Below are 12,690 nucleotides of genomic sequence, written 5' to 3' on the forward strand. Positions count from 1 at the left end.
CTCCAAAGTCTGCTCCATGTAACCTTTTTTGCAAATGTTACATTAGCATAAAAAAGGGTATTGTTATGTCATTTTATTACGTAGTCAGTGCTTCACTGCTTTTCAAAAATAGCCAATACAATTATCCCTCTATTTTTGTGTTTGTAGTTGTCTCCAAAGACACCACCTGCCTGGGTAGAAGATCAGCGAGCCTTAATTCAAATGCTTTGTCACCAAGTGGAAGTACTAAATGTAAGTTGTTTGCATACATTTTGCATTTTGTCAGATTTTTAGATTTTCCTCTAGTGTATCTTTGATAGATTATAGTGCTATTTGAATATTACCCTTGTACAGCTAGTATTCAGCTAGTAAAAATAAACCTATATGTTGTGTCTTCAAACAGCCTTGCAAAGAGCCTTTTCTCTAAAGTCACTTCATCATATTTCTTCCTGTGCCTCCCTGCTATGCAGTGACACCTCACTGTGGCACCTGCTTTTCTTTGATTCTTACCACACAAACTAGTGCATGGGAGTTCTCGTAGGGCTCTGCTCCACTCTGTTAAGAGTTCTGTGAATCCTCAGTTCTTGGCTGGCTTAGAAATGATGCTGAGATGTGCAGACAGCAGAAGGAAGCAAGAAAAGACAAGCAGAAGAGAGAAAAAATGATGCTAGAAAAGAAGGCCAAACATCTGGATGAGAAGGAGAACGACATTTTCCAAGGAGCGAGCCCATTGCAGGCTTAGAAAGGGGCCCTCCTGCAACACAGAATGTTGAAGAAATATATCACAGACATACAAGCTCGACCAGGATCCATTTAATGCTGATAACATCATTGGCTGTGGGGGCAAGAGGAGCACGCTAGCACAGGACTCCAACTCCCAGGAGTCCGTGCCTGTTCACAGCTGTGCCTGAGGCCTGCCCACACGCCCACCGGACCTACATAGCCCCTCGCGGAACGCGCTGGCGCGGGTCCCGCTTCGCAGTTCTAATTACCGGAGCCTGATGCTAAGTGCAGGGGAACTTTGACATCGTGAGCACTGACCTGGAATTGCCGACTGCCGCATTTCTACATCATTGGCTGTGGGGGCAAGAGGAGCACGCTAGCACAGGACTCCAACTCCCAGGAGTCCGTGCCTGTTCCCAGCTGTGCCTGAGGCCTGCCCACACGCCCACCGGACCTACATAACAGCGCGAACGCGCCCGGGCCGTCTGTGGCCGTCAGGGGCCGAAGGAGGCCGGGTCGGGCCACCCCCCTGGATTCACAATTATAAGGTACTGTGTTTTCCCTTTTGTTTAATCTTGTTTTCGAATACATCGACAATGGGGAAGAGGAAAAGCGTGGAAGACCTGACCGAAGGGTCGAGTGGCATTCCTAGGGCTGGAAAGAAACGAAGAAAAATAAAGCAACCCCCCCCCCCCCCCCCATAGAAACCTATATCACATGCAGGGGGAAACTGTGTCATGAATCGGATTGACGAGTTAATCGAAGCATGTGAGGAAATATTGACTGCGAAATCCCCAATTTGTGGGAAGAACTGTGGGGGTGGAAACAATTCGCACACTATTGATGGGTTAGGGGGAAAGAGGAATGTAACGGTAATTCCTGAAATGTTCTTGAACAAAATCAAAACGGTTGGTACTGTAAATACTGTAGAATGTGAAGGGGAAAGTACATGTGAAATTTTGGGTAACGAGCAAGCCCAGAACACCTCTCCCTCGTCCCCCCTTCAGCCTAAGTCATCAGCTTTGCTATGTAAAAATAGGTTTTCAGTTTTGGTGCAAACTGATATTTTTGACAGTAATCCTCCTTCACAGGCGCCCCAGGGAGATACCTGCTTATGTGAAAGTGATTCCCAGTTGCAAGCTACTTCTAGCATCTCTGCCCAAATAGAGCCAGAAACTAATCCACTAACTTCAGTAGTTAAACAGCTGTGTATTCTGATTGAGGCTATGCAAATTAAGTTAGACCATTTTACTGACGTAGTAAAGGAGGGCAGGGTTAGTCAGGCCATTGCTTCTTGCCCCACTTGTGTAGCCACAATAAAAGCTGGAGGGGTAAGTGGGTCCCGGGCAATAGAAGCTGCAAAAGGTAGGGACAAGCAAATTACCCGTGCAGCAACTGGCATATTATATAGCAAGATGACTAGAACTGGGAGGGGTGTATTAAAAACACATTATGAGTCTGCGAATGCCCCTAAACAAATTGTGTTAACCGGGGGTGAGAATCATCAAGCAAAGGGAGTTACTGATACTTTGTCAACGGGTAGTTCTGCCATTACCCCCAGGCAACCTCCGCTAACCGGGGGTGAGAATTATCAAGCAAGGAGGGGTACTGGTATTTTGCCGACTGGTAGTTCTGCTAGAAAAGAGAGGGCTGACAGTTCCACGAAGAATGGTAAGGATATGTTGAGTACAGGTATTTCTCGCCCAAGCCCAAATCCCAATACTCGAAAGCCACCATTGGTCTACTTAGTTAATGTCTCCAAATTGAGCCCCGGAAAGACCGCGGAAACCAATGAATCATTAACAAATAAAGCTGTACATTGGATAAGGTATGTCCGGGGCTGTAGATCTATAATCAGAGATGACATTGTTAGCTCCAAACGGTTGTCATTCTTAGGGGACCCAGTAGACTGCATTGAGTTAAGATTTAAGAACACTGAGTTGGCTGAAAATTTAATTCACTTGGAATTTAGGAGTTGTTCTCCTGACCACTCCAGAGTACAAATGAGATCTTCTTCCCCCCAGCGATGGCCAATGCATCGTAAAGATCGCCTGGGATGGAATGTAGAGGGAAGTTCAGGCTTGGATCTTAACGATTGACTATTGAATGATTCAGTTCAGACGGGAGGACCGGATGGACTGGCTAGAATAAAACTATCCCAGTACAAAGTAGAGATTGTAGGTTCCAGTATCGAACCAATATCTATGAATACTTCTGTGGACCCCCCAAATTCTGTGGTAGATTTGAATCCTATTATGAAGCTAAACGACAGTTCCCCAGTAGGATTGGACAAATCTTGTTCAATCCTATCTTGGAATGTGGCTGGCCTTAAATCTAAATTAGAATCCCCAGACTGGGCCTTATTTATTAACCTACACAAAATATGTCTCTTCCAAGAAACCTGGTTATTAGAAGCTTTACATTTTCCAGGTTACCTGAACTATAGTGTACACGCAGTGAAGAGTGGTAGAGGACGCCCTTCTGGTGGCCTATCGATTTGGATTAGCCAGAACCTTGATCTCACTATCAAACCCCTTGATTCTAACCACAAGGATCTTCAGATTCTTGTGCTTAGTAATAAAAATGGAAAGCCAGTCCACATTTATAATTTGTACAAATGAAGCATGGGGGTAGGAATTCGGAAGTTTTAGCACACCTGGACGAATGTATTGAATGTTATTCGCAGTATTCTCACATTATCCTAGGCGGAGATTTTAACACAACCTTTGAGCCCCTGTTAGGTGGCGACTGGAACGTCATGGATGATGAAGACAGAGAATGGGGTGTCCCGAAGCTTGAATTGGCTCCATGTAAAAGGTGGACCGAACTCTCAATCCAGTTAAATTCATTTTGTCTGAATAAAGGGTTGAGAGCAACTAATGGCAGGACTATGCATGATAAACTTGGGGCCAACACCTTTAGGAGTGGCCCCCGAGAAAGTAGAATCGACTACATCCGGATTAGTTTGGGATTATGGAAACATCTAGTAGATATGTTGGTAGTCGAAAGGGTTGAGAGTGATCATAACCCACTTTGCATGTGTCTGACCTATTGGGAGGAATCCACCGACACAAGGGGCGCTGGTCAAGTTTTGTCTAGTGACGTAGATGTGTCAAATGACATGCGCCATCTTCGGTGGGCCAAAGTAGTAGAGTCCCAAGAGCACATTGATTTTTATCACAAACAAGCTGTTAGAAGCTACAAGTAATCTGGGAGATCTTGCTAACAAAGGGGCAGCGATTTTAGCTCTAGAGAAGAGCACAAAGATATATGAATCCTTTTTTATTGACCTAAGAAGCCTTTTTGTAAGACCATGTAAGCCGAGTGACAATCGTGCTTGCCACCCTCCCCGTTGGTATACTCGGGAGTGTCGGCAGGCTCGACTGGACCTTGGTAGAGCTATAAAAAGTGAAACACGTAGTCATGTCCAGCTTGCCAGGGCGGCATACAAGAATGTAGTCTATAAATCCAAGCGTGCATGGGACGAGCAAAGGTGGCAGGATCTAAAAGAAGCAGGTACCCAAAAAGACCCAAGAACATTCTGGAATGTCCTCAAGTGGGGTAGTGATGGGACTCCGGATAAACCCCAAAATTGGGTGTCTCAAGACGAATGGGTGGCCTACTTTAAACCTCAATATGCCAAGGGTCCGGAACCACGCACAATCATGGAGATTCCGCACACATTCCCCTCGGACGATGTGTTTAATCTTGGTGAGGTTCTTATTGCCCTAGACCTGGTTGTTCCTGGAAGAGCACCAGGTATAGACGGTGTCCCTGCCGACACTTTTTTGTATGATAAAGAATCTTGGGCCAGGTACATATTGCTCCTACCAAATGCCATAGCAAGAGGAGCACCTATCCCTAAATCTTGGAACGGGTCTGAAATCATACCCGTATTCGAGAAGGGAGATCAATCGCTACCTGGTAATTATCGCCCAATCAGCCTGATTGACACTATGCAAAAGGTTTTCGGTAGGTTCATTTTAAATAAGATCTTACAGTGGAAACAGGATCAGAACATCCTATCCCACCTGCAGGCAGGATTCAGATCGTCTATCAGCACAGTCGACCAAGTGTTACACTTTGCTATGTTGTATTGGAAAACTGTACAAATAGGCGGGGGTAGCCTTTATGCTGCCTTTATAGATCTTAGCGGTACAAAAGGGGGTGGTGATGGACGGAGCATCTGAACCAATCAAACACTCACACCCAGTCAAAAGATCTGGGTTTGATCCATCACCGTTCTTTAGCCCACTCTGCCACCCCAGTTCAGACATGGCTATATGCAAATCAGTCTGACACTGTGCCTCATGGGAACAGTCCAGCCCAAACTGCCAAGCCATGCCTTCCCTGGACCGGAAACAAGCTTCCGAGGACCGGTTTCTGGCATTACAGCCGTCTTCAGCCCGGCTTGCTTGAATCCAGTGGCAAAGGGAGCAAGGGACTCACGTCTGAGCATACCCTGCCACACTTATGGCAGGCCAAAGCGGTATCTTAGGGCAGCATTTGATCTTGTCCCCTGTCCTATTTTGTGGTGCGTTCTCAAAGATATGGGAATGCCGAGTCCCCTCCTTACTCTAATCATCAGATTACATGAGCAGAATTTTGCTCAGATTAGATGGGGGCGCCCAGAAAATGTTACCCCCCAGTTTCCTGTGGAACGAGGGGTTAGACAAGGCTGTGTCCTTGCTCCAACTCTTTTCCCTGTACATCAATGGTGTGGCAAGCATGCTGATAGAATCAAATATTGACACCCCTATTCTTGCAGGAGAGAAAATCCCCATTTTAATGTTTGCTGATGACTGTTTGATCATTGCAAAAACCCCGAGTGGGTTGCAAAAGACTTTAGGAATCTTTGAAAACTTTGGCACCGCTCGAGGTTTAGAGGTGAATGTTTTAAAATCTAAATTTGTCTTTTAATGAATCAAAATCCTTCATGGGTACTGTAACTATGAACAAATTGCCACTTGAGAAGGTCCAAGCTTTTAACTATCTGGGAGTTTGTATTCAGCACGACCTTTCCTGGAAACAACAGACTGAGCTGGCGACCCTTAAACACCGACAGCTTGCTGGAACTTTGAGACAAGAGCATTCTAGGTCGCCCACTAAGCCAATAGCCCCGGCATTAACAGTGTATAATGGAAAAGTTGTTAGCTCTGTTTTATATGGTGTCGAAATTTGGAGGTTCGAGAATCGGAAGAAATTGACATCTTCAGAAAATGTGTTTTTAAGAAATCTTACTAAGTTACCCCAGAGCACACCAATGTGTCCCGTATTATTTGAGTCTAAGCCCAATTGCTCTACTTGTTTACCTACGCCCAGTTTTATACTGGAGACGTTTATGGATAACACTTGCATTGAGAGTATTTGCAAATGGGCTTATGGATATCATCAAATCTGACACTTTCCAGAAGATAAAGTGGCTGTGTAAGATTGGAGAGACATTATTGAACCTAGGGTTGAATGAAATATGGGAACATCCCACAAACGCAAGGTTCCCCTCCAAAAAAGCTCTAAAAATTATGTATTGGGAGGCAGTTGCCTCGAAAACTTTTAGGAAAACTGCTCCACTTTCATTGGCTGGTACCTTTTTGGTGCTTAAGGAGGCCCAGCTTCGAAGATTTTTGGGATTTCATTACACGGCCCCTAGACCGCAAGCTCTATTTCCAACTCAGAATTGGTAGTATACCGGTTAGAGCATTTACCAATCGATGGTCTAGTGGAGGCAAAGTGGAGTGCCCAGGTTGTTTGTACCCTAAGGAAACTGTTGACCACCTACTCTTTGTTTGCCCTGGATATGCTACACCTCGCAGGGTGTGGCTAACTCCTATGTGTAAAACCTTGGGTACTAGGAGCGGTTTGACGGCTGTAAGACTAATCTGTACTTGCACTGATCAATTTGTGGCAATTGCTGTGGCAAAATATTTAGGATGGGCTTGGGTAATGAGAAGTAAATTGCTGTAAGTATACTCTACCCTCCTATAGATCTTTTAACCTATGTTTGGACTCAGTGTATGCACTTTAGTTCCCCTGAAGTATACTGTATATGTAAATATTTGAATGAATGAATTATGTGAATTTAATTTTAACTCTATTTATTGTCTTATCCTGTGATGAATTGTATTTCTTTTATATGCTTTTATGACAACAGTCGAATAAAGCTTGCTTGACTTGACTTGGCTGATAACTTAAGTGAGTACCCTGCTCAACCTTTGCAAGAGTGCTCTGGGAGCAGGAGTATAGAAGGTGGCCCCAGGTGAAGGAATAAAGTGAAGAGGTATTGCTCAAAGAAAGTCGCAGGAGCCTGTGGCGCAGATCCGCCCAACCCTGCTCTGCCTCTCTGGTCTCTAGGGTGAGGATTTCTTGTTCAGTGGCCCTACATTCCACTGCAATGTCTTTCTTTTTCCCTCTAACCAATGCTTGGACCTGTCCTCGGATGACCACTCTAAAGGCCCCCCAAAGAGTACAAGGCGACACCACCGTCCCCTGGTTTTCCTGGAAAAAGTCCACTGACTAATGTAGCTTCTCCTTGATCGCCCTATCCTGCCAGTACCAGAGGTATAGTCTAGGGAAGGTGAAAGTATCGTAAGTCGGCCCCTGAGTGTGCCACTCACTGGGGAGTGATCTGAGATCCCACGTGCATAGTGCATGGCCTCCCCGAAGTCCCCCACCCGTGCATGGTGTATACAGAAATAGTCGAGGTTTGAGAAGGAGACATTTGGGGATGAGTAGTAGGTGTACGGTTTCAGCTGGGGTAGTGAGTTCTCCATAGGTCTATCAAACCCATTGCTGACATGAAGGCTGGGAGAACCTCCCCATCTGAACACCCCGTCCGGTGCTCAGTCTATCTAGCTCTTGGTCCATTGCCACATTGATGTCTCCTCCCAGCAGAAGAACCCCAGTGGGCAATTCCAGAAGAAGGGCACTAATGTGTGGGAAGACTGTGTGATGGAGCCTCAGCGGCACATAGAGGGAGCAGAGATTTGGGGTATAGTTTCCCATGAGGGCCACGTAGCAGCCCTGGGTGTGCCACCATGTATGAGTTAGCTTAAAGGGTAGTGCCCTCCTTTACCAGTATTCCAACCCACCTCGAGTCTGTTGAGTAGCCTTCATGGACCATCAGCTTATACTCAAAACGATCTAAGGCCTTGTAGTGGTTTCCCGGAGGTGCGTTTCTTGCAACAGCACAACATGTGGGGAATGGCGTCCGACATATTGCAGCACCAGAGTGCGTTTAATTTTGTTGCTGAGCCCATTTACATTCCAAGTCCACACATGTAAGTGTTTATGTTGTGAACCTGTCATTGATGTAGTCATGTGATGTCAGCTTATTGCATCCATGAGCAGAAGGTTTCAAGAACTCAACTAAATAAAACCACCCCATTAACTTTCTGCGTAGTGAGTTACAAACCTCCCACTTCACCAACCTGCAGAGAGCCTGTCGCCCAAACTTGTGCATGCAACTATGGAAGGGAGCTACAGCCGCCAACGTGAACTGTTCTTAGAGTGGTGCAGTATGTATCACGTTCCCATAAAAGTAGGGTGAATCTGGGTTATTACTCTCCAGGGTCCCCTAATGCCCCTCCCGCATTGTTGGTTGGAGGCGCAAATCCACTGCCCGTTCCCATAGGCCCACCACCAGAGGACCCTCCCAAGTCTGGTCCCCCACCCACCTCAAAAACCAAATTTAAACCGTGATACTGATTAGGTGTCTCTGCAGTGATTGTTCACCATTTTTCTGGAGCAGTCCTCCTGCGGGTCGGGCGGTTCGAGGTCGTAGGGCTCTGTGATGCAGGATGATTAACCCTAGGAGGGGTCTTACTCCCCTGGCCCCTCCTACGCCCCGCAAATGTCCAGCCAACAGCCAGTCCCAGGACTCCTCTGGGGCCGTGAAGTGTAGTATCTTGCCCTCTGCTATGACTCAGAGCTTGGTGGGGTATAACATCATGTACTTGACGTTCTTTTCTATGAGGGCCTTCTTGACTGAGTCGAAGTACCGCCTCAGGCGTTGCATCTGAAGGGTGAAATCCAGGAAGAAACAGCTAATCTTGATCTCTGTAGTTGAACACCCAAGCTATGATTGTGCGTGGGGGTCCCCCTGGTACGGTGGCCCTAGCGCCAGAAGCGCCCTTCCTATCGAGAAATAGTTGGAGAGTCTCTTGGGGCGGTGTTTAGGATGAGGTCTTCACTAAAAAGTTCCATGGACTACCCCTCCGCCCCTTCAGAGACCCACACCACGCGGCTGTTATTGCATCTGGCCCTGCTGTCCTGGTCCTCCAAGCAAGCTGTGAGGTTAGTGTGTTGTTTCATGAGTTTGGCGACCTGTTCCTCCAGCCTTTTTGTTTTAGACTGAAGACTCCCGATCTGCGTTTCGGCAGTGGCAACCTTATCTGCTGTTAGGGAAGTCCGTCCGCAGCCGATTGACATCCATGGTCACTGCATCAAGTTTGGGCTCGATTGTGCCTGAAGGTCCTTTAAGGCTGTCATGCTTTCTCTCAGGGGTGGCTCTGGTGTGCCGCGGCCCAGCCCGTTGCGCCCCCACGTCCCCCGCCGCCACCATCTTAACAGTGTACTTGTCGATGTGATTGGATTGCCCAGGCTAGGGGCCTTTGTTCTTCACCATGTCGCCTAGGTCCTCTTGTGAGGCGCAGTTACGGACGGGGTGCGATCTGATGTCTTCACCTGGCAGCTGGGCCCTCTCTGGCTTCTGACAACCAGTGGCTCCACCGATTTAAAGCTGTCCTCCCTTTCATGGTTGTTGGCTATGGGTATGCTCCAAGCGGCGATCTCTATGCCTTTTCTAGGTGATGCATGGTGCTAGGAGTAGATGGTCACATCTTGTGGATCGCTGCACCCCCGGACCTCATGGGCCTGCCTTGCTCTGCACAAATGCTTCCCAGCACCAGTCCCAGCATCTCACAGGAGCTCTGCTCTTCCTGCGCTGCTAGAACGCAGACTCCCCCCACCACTGAGGGGAAGACAAGGAGGCTAGCCCCGAAAGGCTGCATCCAAAGGCCTCCAAGGCAGCCCACCCCCAGCCATATTGTTTCCGCACTGGTCTCTGCTCACAGGGGGGGCGCCGCTCACAGGGTAGAAGGATCTGTGGTTGCCGCGTTGTCCTAGCCGGAGTGGCACTCAACATGACGAGACCCCCCGGTTGCTGTACCCACCTCAGAGCCTCCTTGCGGCCTCACAGAAGTGAAATCCCCACTGCTGGTAGAGTCCGCCTCACCTCAGACCCTCGTCTCCACAGACCGATCCAAACCGCTCCATGGGACAGCAGGGCCGGGCTCGGCTCTCCACCTTTTCTTTTTGCGACTGAAAGGTGGGGGCTGACACCCAAACTCGAGGCCTTCGTACAACCAGCCCCCCAACCTCGCCACATGAGTCCATCTTGAGTTTGTCACCGGGGCCCAGCCCCTGGCCTCTAGGTACGTCCACCTCCCATAGACTCCCCATCTGTCTCGTGCCACTCGCTCCGCACTGGCACAGGAGCAGGTGCGCTCGCCACAAGTCACGCAATTCCTGATCGGTCACTTCAAAATGCCTGGGGGGGCTGCAGTCATCGGTCCCCCAATAGGCGGTCCCCAGGTCCGTGATCAGGCCGGGGATCCAACAACAGGCGCCACCATTTCGAAGAACACTCGCAGATTGGTTCTACTTCTCCTAGCCCTCAGTTCTGCCGCCTCACGTGCACCAGTTGGCTTCTCCAGCCCGCCTGGTCGTACCCATAAAGAATCCAGTTGGGTGGAGTCAAGACCAGGTCGGATTCTGATGGATGACAAGGGATTAATCACTAACAGCTAAGAGAGCCTGTTCAGTGTGCGCCATCTTGGTCGGCAGCTAGACACGTCTCCGCCAGTGGCCTTTTTCTAATATTACTATATTTTTTCTTTGTAAGTTCTTAATTATTAATAACACTATTATCTCTGGGGTTAGTCGCACCAGTTCCCACGTTTGTGTATTCAGTGAAATAATAGCTGTCAACAGAGGCAACTGTTATTCTTATTTCTTTACTTATTTATTGCTCAGTTCTTGCATTACTACTTATCTGTGCAAGTTGATTTAATTGCTTTTTCAAAGTTCTCATCACTGTAGAACAATATCTCCTTTTTCTTCTGTGCAAGTTTCATTTTGATTGCAGTGTGATTTTTAAAAAGGAGCATTGTAATCATTAAATAAATGGTGAAGGTGAACTAGCACCCCCCTCCACATGGTGTTTGCTCTCCTCTATCATTCCTATTACAAAGACATTCTGGGGGACCGCTTTATGTCCCATTTCACTCTTTCAATAGGTTTGTTATCGGCAGAGCTTCCCAGCATTACCACGGATTTATTTCTCACCAATTTGCATTTAACATCTGTGCTGGTGGAAGTAATCACTGCCCAGCAGAGGAACGGTTTTAAAATACCCTACAAATTCAGAGTTCTGCCATTGGCTGGTTATTACTTAATGCTGCATTTCTCTGTGTTAGGAGGTTGATCATGTGGTAAATGTTCATTTAATTTTTAGAAACTCAAGCTGTGAAAAGCCTTTAATGACGTGCACTTTTTATCTCGCCTTTGCCCTGGGCGTACAATTTGCGGAAGGTTCTCATCTTCTGTTCTCTCATTGTTCATTTGTTTTGGGAACAAATTGGCATTGAGCCCTCGAGCTAAAATCTACATACTTTATAGGCACTCTACTCTAAGGGCACCAAGCATATTTAGAAGAGAATTGAATATGTCACTTTTTTGTTTGAGTTTTGAGTTTCACTATATATTTAAAATAATTATACTTTTAAAGATATAACCGTAATTTTGGCTGAAGTCTAAATTGATTATCAGGCTACGAATCCAGGTCAGCCTTCAGTCTCACCAGATTGCTTGGTATGTCATTAATCGTAGTGATAAACCTTCCATTGCATGCCCTTTTCAACGTTGTTTGAGAGCAGGTTTGAAATGTTCGCTAAAGCCCACTAATGAGCTATTGCTTGTGGCCTAGGTTTCTTGGAAGCAGATTATATCATTATATATGATATGTGGTTCAGTGCTTCTGAAGTTAAGGTGATTGTTTTAGAATCAATCATTTTTAATATGCGGATAGGACACCTTAGAACACAGCCCAGCTGCCTACATCAACTTGCCGGCAGGGCGGGTTCGTACAATAAAAGAACACAGCGTCTGGGTCTACACCCCGGAGGTCGCAATTGAAAAATCTCCGCCACCCCACCTGAGGCACAGCTTCCGCTTTTATAAGGAAAGAGTCAAAAGGAACAGGAAAAACAAGATCCCCCCCCCCCTAGCCCTACACCCGTCCGAAACCCCACCCGCCCCGCATCAGCTTCTCCAAACACCAATTGCCCCTAGGGAGCCACCCACTCTGTCTGTCTGCATTCAACGGGTCTTCAAGTGAGCGGCGTGGCGCCTACAGGTTCCAGAGGGATAAGTTGTAAGATTTACATGTCACCTCTCGAAGGTCTTTGGACAAGAGCTGCAAAAATGGATCCCAGAGTTTAGCATACTCCGAGCCCTTCCCGTCCATACCCAAGAAAAGTCGCTCCATAGCAAGGGTGTGCCACAATCGCTGGATCCAATCCCGGGCGTCAGGTATCGCCGGTGAGCCCCACTGTGCCAGAAGGACCTGCCGCGCAGCCAGCAAAGCCAGTGCAATTTGTCGGCCCCTAAGTGAGCGCAAGGGAAAAAATTTAGGTTGGGGTAGCCCTAGTAAAGTGTGTTCAGGCATCCGGGGAAGTGTAATCTTAAAAGCAGCATCCAGCTCGTCAAGGACTGTGGCCCAATAGCGTTCTAACTTCGGGCAGCGCCATAGCAAGTGAATCAGATTCCCGGACATTCCACATCCCCTCCAGCAGAGGCCTGACTTCGCCTTGTCCCACATCTTGATGCGCGCAGGGGTATAGTACCAGTAGGTCGCTGTTTTGTAGGCCGATTCAGTCCCTGCAGTGTTAGAGGTCGTGTGCCCTATAGAACACATTCTCCCATTCTTTG

General features: G+C 47.4%; 1 protein-coding gene across 1 annotated transcript in view; it reads left to right on the top strand.

Moving 5' to 3' along the window:
* The window catches only part of LOC144773228 (E3 SUMO-protein ligase RanBP2-like), a 559,200-nt gene that overhangs the window by 295,547 nt on the left and 250,963 nt on the right, over positions 1 to 12,690 (top strand). Inside the window, exon 17 of the mRNA XM_078658126.1 lies at positions 148 to 231. Coding sequence (XP_078514252.1) covers positions 148 to 231 — 84 coding nt within the window. The remainder of the gene's footprint in view (positions 1 to 147; positions 232 to 12,690) is intronic.

Source organism: Lissotriton helveticus, chromosome 8, assembly GCF_964261635.1.
Source record: "Lissotriton helveticus chromosome 8, aLisHel1.1, whole genome shotgun sequence".
Taxonomy (NCBI): Eukaryota; Metazoa; Chordata; class Amphibia; order Caudata; family Salamandridae; genus Lissotriton; species Lissotriton helveticus.